Raw genomic sequence first — 11,699 nt, forward strand, 5'->3', positions numbered from 1 at the left:
CGGGATTTTTCTATTCTATATGCTGATTGTCTCGAGCCAATAAGAATATGTTATGTTAATTAAAAAATTAAATATCATTTTTTATTTATTACAATATCATTATTGTAAAACATGATTAAAGACAGGGTTTTGGATAACAAATACTTATCTATTTTCACATAGTATAGTGGTGCATGGAAAACTATTTACTTTTTCTCTCTCATTAAATACTCACAAATCATTGTTACAAAAAAATTAATTAAATTATATATACTAATAAAAATATTTATTTGAAATTCTTTTAAAATGTATTATGAGATTATATTATTATCGTTATTTAATATTAGTTATTAATTGATAATTTCAATGACAACAAAAAAGTAGAGATGGTTATAGCTTTTAATAAGGTCTAGTTAAGAAAAAATTTAATAAAGTATTGTATAAAAATGTATAACGTCTTATAAGATGAACCATCAAAATCTTTTATAAAATATCTTATAGTAAATGCATGAGGTCTTTAAAAAATTGTAATAAAGGTGCTGATTTACATTATAATATTTTGTATTAATTTCCTATATGTCCTTTAGATCTATATGATTATTAATGTGTTTTCACTTTTCAACCTCTAAAAGGGAATAAAAATTTATTAATAAGAATAAGAGGGGTGTTTTACTTTTTAAAAATGACATATACAGGACCAATACGCAAGAAAAACATTCTACAGTATTATGAGATTAACGCACAAAGATGGTTTTTTTTTTATGGAATGTTGACTAATTCACCATAAATCCCGAAATAAAAGTGTGTAATTGAACCATTGGTGTAGGTTAAGCGTTAATTAAGTAATTAATTTACCTGCTACTTTGATTTTGTAGCAGATTCTTATTCATCTCAACCAAAACTCGGAGTTTAAGGAATGTGGTTCCTTATTTTTCTTTTTCCCTTCATTTCTTAATTCTAAAAACATTCAATTACCAAAACTAAAATTTGTAGTTTATGTACAAGTGTTGTTGTGTCATTGAATAACATTAGGTGAACGAATGTACCCGGTCCCTTGATAATTGATATCAAGAAATGATGAGAGCTCTTATACTTTGGTATATGCATTCGCTTATACTTTAGTATATACATACATTTCTCATTTTGTTAAATGCATTAATAATGATAAGGAGATGTTGCTTAAATATACAAAAAGAAAAGTAATTTCATAATTAAATTTCATATATAAATTTATAAATGATCAAAAATTTATCTTAACTAATGTATAATTAATTAAGAATAACTTACGGCGATGTATCTTAGAATTTAACTTAATTATACTCATCGTCGTTTTTTGTTTAAAAAATTACGCTCACCTCCTCTACAGGTCAGTCTAATTTATGTATATAAATTAGAGTCATTTGCATAGGTACAAAAAATAAATATTTTGTATGATTTTACTAAAACTAGATTATGTCAATCTAATTTACCTTTTTAACATTAAAATGGATTAACTAAACCTACAATGTATTTTCCTATTTATATTGGTTGACTTGTTAGTGATGACAACCTCTTAGGGCTGCCTTTAGATTATGACCGTTTTTAGCTTGAAAATTAGGGTTCTTTAGGTGTAGTCTCGGTTTGGGTTTTGGGTTAGGGTTGTTTCGGTTCGGTTTAAGTAGGGTAAATAAGCTATGGTTTGTGTATGATTGGATTTGTAAGATTAGGTTTGTTGTAGAGCTTGGCTGCGGAATTGATGTAGGGATTATGGTTGATGTATTTGATGTTAAAGGTCTCAACTTTATGTGATTGGGGTAGTGTTTGGGCTATTTTGGGTGAGGGAATGTGTATAGGGTTAGGTCAAGGTTGGGTATGTGATTGAGGCTTGATGATCTCGATTAGGTATGAGTTTTAGGGTTGGTGTTCTCGGTTGGAAGTGTATGAGAGTATTATGGGCAGATTTGGTAGGTTGTTGTTGAAAAAGATGGAATAGCCGGAAGGGGGAAGCGCCATAAGTAAGAGATTTTTGATAAGCTAGGGTAGTCCGCCACAAGCAAGGATGCTTGACAAGAATAGAGGCTGGTCACTGCCAAGATAGGTTTAGGAGAACAATTATCTGCTAAAACACAAATCAATTTTTTATCAAATTAAACTTAACTTTATTAATGAATAATCAAAATTCTTAAATATGTAATTTGTCTTGGCTGAATAAAAAGACTAAGTCTAACCTAATGAATTTTGAATAAACAAAATAAATAAATTCCTAATTAACAAAAATGAAATATGAAAATTTAAATCCCTAATGTAATTCGGTTGAGATTTTGGAGTTGTTTGGTTGAGTAGACTTGGTCTTGATTGTTTAGGTTGAGTTCCTTTTTGAAAACTTATTCAGATCAGCTTTGAGGTCTTGATTGTGTTGATGCAGCCATGTGGTCAATAGATTTCGGTTTGGGGTTGAGTGCATGAGTCTTGGCCGAATTTCTTGAAAGGATTTAACCATGTATTTGGTCCAGAATCTGAATGAAATTGTTGATAAGGGTTGGTTGTTGGCAGCTTGATTCCCACACGTCACTTAGCTTGAATTTAGGAGTTGAGTTTGAAAAATAACTATCTTGATCTCCTTGACTAAATTGAGATAAAATAATTATCTTTAATATTATCTTCAAGCTTTCACAACAACCTTTACTTGAATTCCTTTAACTGAATTGATCTCCTCTTGAATTTGCTAGCTGAATCAGACTCTTTATCATCAATATTATCTTCTCTTTATCTTCAAGCTTTCCATGGTGAAACGGTGTGCTATTTTTAAGGGCTGGAACACGCCTAATACATATGTCTCATGCTTGGGCGCCCTAGATGAGGTGCTTAGCTCCAGCCGTGCATTCTTTGCCTTCCTTAATCATGCCAATTTGAAATACTCATGTCCTAACCTAGACAAATCTTGTCTTAACCATGCTATGTCTACACAAAGACATTTGACCATTATTGGACCATGTTACAATAAATTCTCAACTCTCCTCTGATTTATTGAAATGAAATGAAAATACTTAAATAAAATGAAATTCTAAGATAAAATTAAATTCCTAAACCTAAATAAGAATAAGTTCTCATTTATTTATAACAATGCAAATAAATTAAATTAAGCTGAAATAAAACCTAAAGACATAAATGTATTTCCTCTATGTAGTTTCTAGAGTCAATTGAGTCTTTTGAGACTTTAAGAGATCCTAACTTAACTTTGGCCCTAGTTGTAGGATATTCTTAGCTTTGCTTATCCTTTGATTTAGAGGTTACCCTAGGTAGATTTAGATCAGTTAGATACGTATTTAACCAAGTTTTTCTCTTGAACCATTGTTTCAAGACAATGATAAGGAAACTTAAATAAGGAATAGTATAATCTTTTACCCAATTAATACATCATTCATATTTATTGCTTTTATTTAAAATGACAGTTAACATATATATAATAGACAGGACATACAACTCTTAGAGTATATATAAATATTAAGCTATTGGAAAAAGTTCTTTCTATTAATTTATCAAATACATTATTTCTTAACATATATTTTTCTCCTTATCCATGTTTTAAGAAACCATTACTTAATAAAATGACTTATTGAACACGTTTGAGAATAAGTTCCATATCTCATATTTCTTAATAACAACAACCAAAACAATGACTTATTGAACTCATAAATTTACATTCTTCAGGTTTTAAGTTAAAACGTAACATCTGGTTTATTGTTTCATTATTCCTGCTATATAGATGTGAAGTTACCATTAAAATACTCTTTTGTACTACTAAAGTATTCTGTCACATTTTTTGGTAATAAATCTCTTTCAAAGTGCATAATTACCCCTTCAAATCAGTGTCGTTTTTAGGAATAAAACATATATCAACACCTTGTTGGTCCACTAAAATACTTAGATACATATGTGGAGTGAACTAATCATACTTGTTGCATATTACTAATGCTAATAAATGTGACATATATCCTGAGGAATCTGATAATGTACTTGTTAACAAGCATCCAATTTCATTCCATTCAATAAAAATTAATCATTCAAAGAACAGAGATCCGATATTCAAAACCAATGGTAATGAAGTAAAAGCAACAACAATAATGAATGTTTAAACCTTTTAATCGACAAAATATATTTTCATTGGCACAGGACAACATATGGGACATGATCTTGGACATCAGATCTTTGTTCCCATTCAAAAGGGCTTTTAGCTATTGAGTTAGATTGCAATCATTGGATTCCTTCAGTGGCAAGCCAATCCATACAACTTATATTGATGTTACCAATAGTAAGAGGTTTAACAAGACATACAAATATGATCAAATCAACAGGTTCCAAATACACCCCACACTAACTAAACATGTATATTATGGCAGAACTAACAAAACCAAAAGGGAAAAATTACATAACCAATAGAAAGCAACTGCTTGCACTCACCTCAATCACCTTCTAACATTTCTAAAGAACATAACCAGAAAATGAGCAAAAATCAATGTTCACATGATCACATACAATTTCTGATATTCCTATTTATGAGAAGTTTTACCTGCCAAAAAAAGACCATGTTAAAAAGGGAGCAGTTCAAAACACAGACACATCCGGTTGAATAGACCCTCAATCAATACTCATAGATTATAGTATCACCAGATAGGTCCTTAAAAGTTTTTGTGCTGTGGACTAAATGTTCGAAATATTTAAAATACTACCATATTGGCTCTTTTAAGGACTTAATCCGTGACAACTTTCAATTTAAGGGCATTTTAAATCTTTCCCGGACTTCATTTCTGATCGAAAACTTTCAAGGACTGAGACTGCGGCACAAAATTTTCAAGGACTAAATTGAGGGTGTACTCAACATACAATTGATCATATAAAAATGCTTATGTACCTGGTTTTTGAGCTACCAAGTGTGAGTTCAAGATCATCTGCTACAAATTCTTCATGGATCCTTTCTCCTTCCCATGGCTTCACAATACCTGATGTGTTGCATCCAAATGCAAATTCGTCTGAATAAGCTTCAGACATTGGAATATCAGCAGTGTGATCAGAGCCAGCTGCGACAGCTGGAGAGCATGTCCCACTCTGCCCAGGAGTCCACATGCGAGAGCCGCTACCATCCTTGAAGGCGAATGGGTTCGAAGAGACGAGGGCGAATGTCGGGGAAGTAGGACTAACATAAGGAAGTTTAATCCCAGCAAACCACTCAGGATCAACAGCCTGACGTCCGGGACTTTGAGGAGTGGAAGATGGCAAGAACGAATAATGTTGTCCAGTCCACCCCGGCCGTGCAGAGTGATCATCCCAATCAGGATTATTAATTTGCGGCGTTCGAGCAGTTGGAGAGCTCAGTGGAGGTGTAACAGGAGCACTGATGGAACCAAGGTAGAGATGGGAAAGTTTTGGGGACGATGCCGAAGATGATGCAGTTGAGAGGTTTTTGAGCCATGGAATGAGGGAATTGCCATCATTATTCGGATTTGTAACATAAGGGGATGAAGATGGGCTTGGAAAGGATGAAGAGCCAGGACTTGGATGGTAAGATGAGCAAGGACTTGCTGCTGCTGAAGATCCACCAACTATATCCATCCTCTCTATAGGCTTGCATCCCTATTTGTGCAAAATATTTTCATTAACTGATCAAAATGTAAGATATGAATTCAGTCATCTTCGATGTTGGTTTCAGATGATCGACTCGAAACACAATCGACTAATCTTGAATTGAATTGAATTGACTACAGACCGATCAAGTGGACAATTGACCGATCATAAAACAATTGCTAAGTAACTAAGTTCAGATTTGGTCAATTGAGTTTAAGATTGGTAAATTGCGCTTTGGATTGTTCCAGAGTTACTGAATCCAAATCCCAGAATGTTGCCTAGTGATGGATTTGCATGAGCAAAACAATCTTAAATAAAACAATTGAACCAATCACATATAAGCAAGCAAAGGTAACATGTTTGTAAAGAAATAGATGAGTTATCAGTTATGTAATTTCATTTAGCTAACCATAGTTAAGTGGAATATTTTGACAAAAGTACTAGTCAATGGACAAGGATCACCTATCTCTAACAATGTCACATTCCCTTTCCCAATTTAATCACATATTGCCACATGAATAAATAAATAAAATTAAAACCAAAAAGCAACATTCTGATTGATTCGGAATAAAAAATGAGACACAATTTGGAACATGTGATCTCTGTTCCTAGTCAACATGGTAAATTGTGGCAAAATTTCATTTCTAAGAAAAATAGAATGGAGTGTTGAAGGAGAATTATGATTTAAGTTTTAATAAAGGTTTTAAAAAATGGTATAAAACACCCTTTGATCTCAAAGTTCATCCTCATTGCATACTCTATTATAATAAATTATTATGCTAACACAAATTAAATGAACAGCAAAGTTAAAATATTTTGCTTCAGGTTCAGCTATAATGTGCCGATTATGTAAAAAAAATTCCACCGACAATGTATAGATATTAAACCCATAAGTTTTTTTTTGGTAAAAGCATGTAAGTAATTATGAAATTAGTGGTAGACATATATGGCTGGATGCAATTATTAATTACAAAAAGGCAGTACAAAATGGAATCCTAGATGGCCACATAGTCTGAAAAAGTTTTGCTACACTGCAAAGCAAAATAACACACAAACCATGAAACACCTGAGCTGACAAAATTACCCCCTCCACTTTTCCGAATTACCCGGCTCGTGTAGTACTTTTGGTAGACAATAAAAAGCAATGACTAAGGGCATTTTTGTCCCATTAAGATCTCTGATAAATAAAAGTTCTGGTTTCTCAGGTGAAGTCAAGAAAAGAAACAGAGAATCTTTGGGGCTTCCCCACTAGGACCACTGCGTGTTATATAGCACCGGCAAAGGATTTTTTTTCTTATAGAAAAAAGCACTTTTTTGGCATATTAATAAGTGCTTATTTAGAAGGAACATATGAAATAGAATTTGCATAAAATTTAAATAAAGATGTACTTTATATTTTGCTAGTAGCTAGTATGTGAGAATTAAAATGATGTGTAAAAGAAAAAAATTGAAGTAGTGTTATATAATTATAGAATGTAGTATAAATTTAGATGACTAAAGTTCTTCTAATTAAAACTTCCTATCAACCCGATTAAAGAAAAAACCTAAAGGATAACATTAGATTATTTGGTAATGAAATTTAGGATGTACAAATTAGGTTAGATTGGCTAGAATTGATCTACGTCATAATTTTCTATAATGAATTCATCTTGCCAAATAATTACTAAATCTTCTATAGTTATTCTACGGTTCTTCTTAGCCACTATCTATGTCTAGAAAGTGAGATAATATTAGTATCCTCTCTACTATTAAAGAGAGGTAAATACTATAAAAATAAAGAAAAAATAACATAATAACCCATTTTTATCCTAGATAAGAAAAATAAGGAATTATCTCTCCATCATCCTTTGAAGATCCTTGTTCATTTTGAAATAGATTCCTCTCCTGGACTCTCCAGAGGGAATGTGAGAAGAGTTATTTTTTTTAAAATATTTAATTTAGAAAAAAATAAAAATCTGGATCATTGAAATATTATTTCTGTCATATATTACAATCTAATATGTACTGCCCTCTCCAGTAATGGAGACTCCAGTAATGGAGACTCCAGTAATGGAGACTCCAGTAATGGTGAGGAGAGAGACTCGTTCATTTTCTCCACATTTAACCATACCAACTAGGGAAAAACTATTGTGCAAGATTATAAGCAAAATTTGCAGCTTAGAGAAAACCACTTAAATCTTAACTAAAGCACTTAAAAAAAAGCTAAAAATTGGAGTGGTAATGAGATGTACCTTCCTGTAGGTGGTGCCATCAGGTTCAACAGTCCAACCAGCTTCATTACAAAGAGCTTTGAGAACTTCATTGTTATCACAGTGCTTAGGAAGCTTGAAGTTCCCATACATTCTCAACCCAGAGAAGATATTTGCAGCTATGGCTCTTCTCCTCCTTTCTCTTCTCTTGTTATTCTCTCTCTCCTTCCATGTTGGTAGCCTCGATCCTGAAGTCATAGCTTATAGAGAAGATTTGAAGCTCTGAAACCAAAAGGGTGTGTACGAAATTGAATAAAGAAGAGAACTTTGAAGGAGATTTGGGTGAAGAACGATGAATTAAGATCTGGGTCGATGAGAGATTGAAGAAGAGGGAAACGGTAAAGTTGGAATGTTTAGTGGGTTAGAGTCGCCGGTGACCGGAGAAGTTGTCGGAAAATTGGGAATGGTTGTGATGGGGATGTTAGAGAAGGTAAAAAAGAGAAGAATTTGAAAGGAAGAGTGGATTTTGGATGGAGTATATGGTTGAAGAGGAGAACTTGATTAGCCAAATTTGCGGGTCAAAAATGGAGTATCATGGCTTTCTTAGAAAGGGGAAAGAGTGACTTTTGGAGCGCCCTTCCATCTTTTGGCCAAAATACACAAGATCAATCATATTATTTATATAAATATTTTCATTTCAAATTTTTAATCATCTATATGAAAATAAGATTAAAAAAATTGTGTATATTGTTTTTGTTTTATACATACATTTAATTATTATTAGATAAATGAATATGTATAAATATTTATATGATCGATATATATATATATATAATACTCTTCTAATAGATAAATTAAATTTTAAATCATTCATTTGATATTGATGACAAGGATTTTGCTCTAATACTCAAGTAATAATTTATCATCTTTAGGACTGCCTCACAGTATATGGCCCTTACTATGTTTTTCCTTGGACTCAAGTGATTGTGAATTTAGGTGTAAATGCCTGAAAGCTCTTAATAAGAACTCAAGTTAAATTTATCTTTAAATTTGCTGACTTAAAAACTTCAGTGATGAATGACCTGCTAAATAAGTCTACTTACCAAAACAAAAGTCTAATTATATCTAATGAATAAGTTTAAGTTACTTATGAATTATTAAATACTTAATCAAGTTTAAGTTACATATTAAGTTCGATTAATTCAGTAAACAAAATTCAACCTTTATAGATTGACATCAAAAGCTGACTTACGTATACCGGTAGAACCAATTTTGTTAAATATATATTTACTATCATAATTTCAAAAGTCTTTATTCACTAATTGAAAACATGTTGAACTTTTTCAGAATTAAAATACATTTAAAATTTAACTGGTACTGACATAAAGCATGGGTTTTGTTATCCTCATTCCTAATGAAAAGGGAAATATCTCATTTCCAATAATAGCACCAATTTTTTTTATTAATTATAAAGATTAAAAGTATATCCTATTAAATAAATACAAGCTATACGACTGGATAGTAAGCATAAAAATTTAGAGTTCATGGATATAACCAACTCATGTTTGATAATAACATATATAGTCATGTTTGTTATACACATGAGGCTCAATATAATTTTAACTAGGGTGAGTAGGACATGATTCTACTTTTTCATCAGCATGGCCTGATCATAATTAGACTTAAATAGGATCGAGTCTCATCAGGTTTAGACTGAGTATGAGTTCAAATATTAGACCCAACAATATTTAAGGTCGAGTATGGGATAAGCATGATCCATTTCAACCCGTCTCATATTCAGTCATTTATCATGTTTGTATGTGTCTATATTCAATTGTGTATAGAGTAATGACAACTTTTTGGTCGAACATATCATTGATTCTCTAATTTTTTTCAATATATACATGATTAACAATATATATACATTCATAGTTTTATATGAAATTAAGTATTCATAATAATAAATAAAATAGTTAGAAGACTTTATACATTATATATAATCGGATCTAGGGTCGGACTTAGATTCAAAGGTTATCCTAGTCAATATTTGGGGTTGGGTTAGCTTCGGATCTAGGGTCAGATCCGATATCTAAAAATGACTCTACTAACATTTATGATTGGATAAGAGACACATCTTACCCAACCTATGCTCACCGGTACTTCAAACATGGACTCAAATTCATTTTGTTTAATAAAACTCAATTAAATTTTAAAATATTATTCTTCCTATAACGCCCTTAAGAATTATCTAACTCTCATGTACTTTTACTCCTTTTATTTATTATTACTAGCTTTAAAAAGTGTGGAACCCCGTGTTTAATAAAGTTAAATATTATATATTAATATTGAAAATAAGAGAAATGTTAAATAGATAAAAAAATATTTTGACAAAGAAGAAAGGAAATAAATTAGGGGTGATTTGATCTTTACACTCTTAAATCCTTATACTTTGTAAGATTGCACATGTAAATAGTCTTAAAATATAGAAAGTTGAAGATATGAAATATGTCATTATTATGCGAATGAGAGTGCACTGATGCTGCTGCCACTAATGAATCCTTTCTGAATATGGACCTACTTCTCCTTTTCTGTTTTCTCCCCTACCAACCAAAGCACCTTTACTTAGCATGAGACATTCAATTCTTTATTTAAGGGTACCTCTCTCATCTTAAAATCAAAGAATATTTATTATATGACTACATATCATAAAGTATAATACATTAAAGAAAGTGAATAATTTGGGTGACAATGACATCTATATTAGAGTATATTGATTTCTAAGTAAAAAAATGAAATACAAAAATAATGAATGATATGCACATATCCTCATAATGGTAAAAAGAAAATAGAGTTCTTATTACCCCTCTCCAATATTGAATGGAGATTGCAACACATATCAAAAATTAATTTTTAGTGATTATAATTTTAAATTATTTTTCAATAAAAAATTCATTTTCTTCTCATATTATAGTAGTAGACTCTGGAAAAGAACTTGACTCATAAAACATATATAAAAAGTACGGTTTATCTTGGTCTAGTACTCGTGTATGCATGAGGAACCTATGTAATTCAATCAAGGTGATAAAATCTATATCTTAAGAGGAATGATATTTTTTATAAAGTTAGTATATATATATATAAGTTATTTTATATAATAAAGTGACATATGAACGCAGAAAAATTTATAAAATAATTTTATAAAATGATATATTAGTTTTATAGCATTAGTGATACATGGACATTTTGTATTTTTGTTGGAATGTATCATTGGAGGGTCATAAATCAGCACTCGAAGTGCTACTTTCACGTGCTTCCCACCTTTCCTTATCGTGCCCATGGGTCCCATGTGTCTCAAAATCTAGTCAACTCAAGTTTTTCAATCTCCTTTTTTTTCCCGCTAGAGCGTTATAATCTAAATGGATATATTATTAAAATTGAAAAAAAAATATAGATTTTGACGAAGTTGGGAATAATGTATGTTGGTCAGGTGAAAGGAATTTAACTCACTTAAATATGAGATTTGAAAGTTTAAATTTATGTATATAAAAAAGACTATTAAAAATGATTCATGTATAGATGGTAGAGTGTAGCGTAGAAAATTAGTCATTTCCTATCCAATGAAAGAATATAATAGCAAAAGAAAATTAGCAGTAAAGGTGGAAAGTTTGTTTGAAATTTTTAATAGATCTAATTTAATATAATTTATCAAACAAAAAAATTAAAATGTTTCTTGGGGATATAATTAAGAATTAAGTTGGACAATAAATGATAAACATTATATAAATAACTTACAACGTCACTATTATAAAAACAATCAAAATGAGTTTTTTTATACTCAAAAAGATTCAATGATTTCAATCTAATTTATCAAATAAAAAGAAATTTCTAATTTTTGAAACTATTTAATTAAAATTTTGAACACTTAAAACT

General features: G+C 30.8%; 1 protein-coding gene across 1 annotated transcript; it reads right to left on the reverse strand.

Annotated features, from left to right (window-relative positions):
• LOC109348093 (BES1/BZR1 homolog protein 4-like) lies at window positions 4,205-8,422 on the reverse strand. Its single transcript, XM_019588313.1, has 3 exons — window positions 7,812-8,422; window positions 4,871-5,589; window positions 4,205-4,528 (listed from the first exon to the last, which is right to left on the reverse strand). The coding sequence occupies exons 1-3, from the start codon at window positions 8,025-8,027 to the stop codon at window positions 4,525-4,527; spliced, it is 939 nt and encodes a 312-aa protein (XP_019443858.1). The 5' UTR covers window positions 8,028-8,422; the 3' UTR covers window positions 4,205-4,524.

Source organism: Lupinus angustifolius, chromosome LG05 (assembly GCF_001865875.1).
Source record: "Lupinus angustifolius cultivar Tanjil chromosome LG05, LupAngTanjil_v1.0, whole genome shotgun sequence".
Classification (NCBI taxonomy): Eukaryota; Viridiplantae; Streptophyta; class Magnoliopsida; order Fabales; family Fabaceae; genus Lupinus; species Lupinus angustifolius.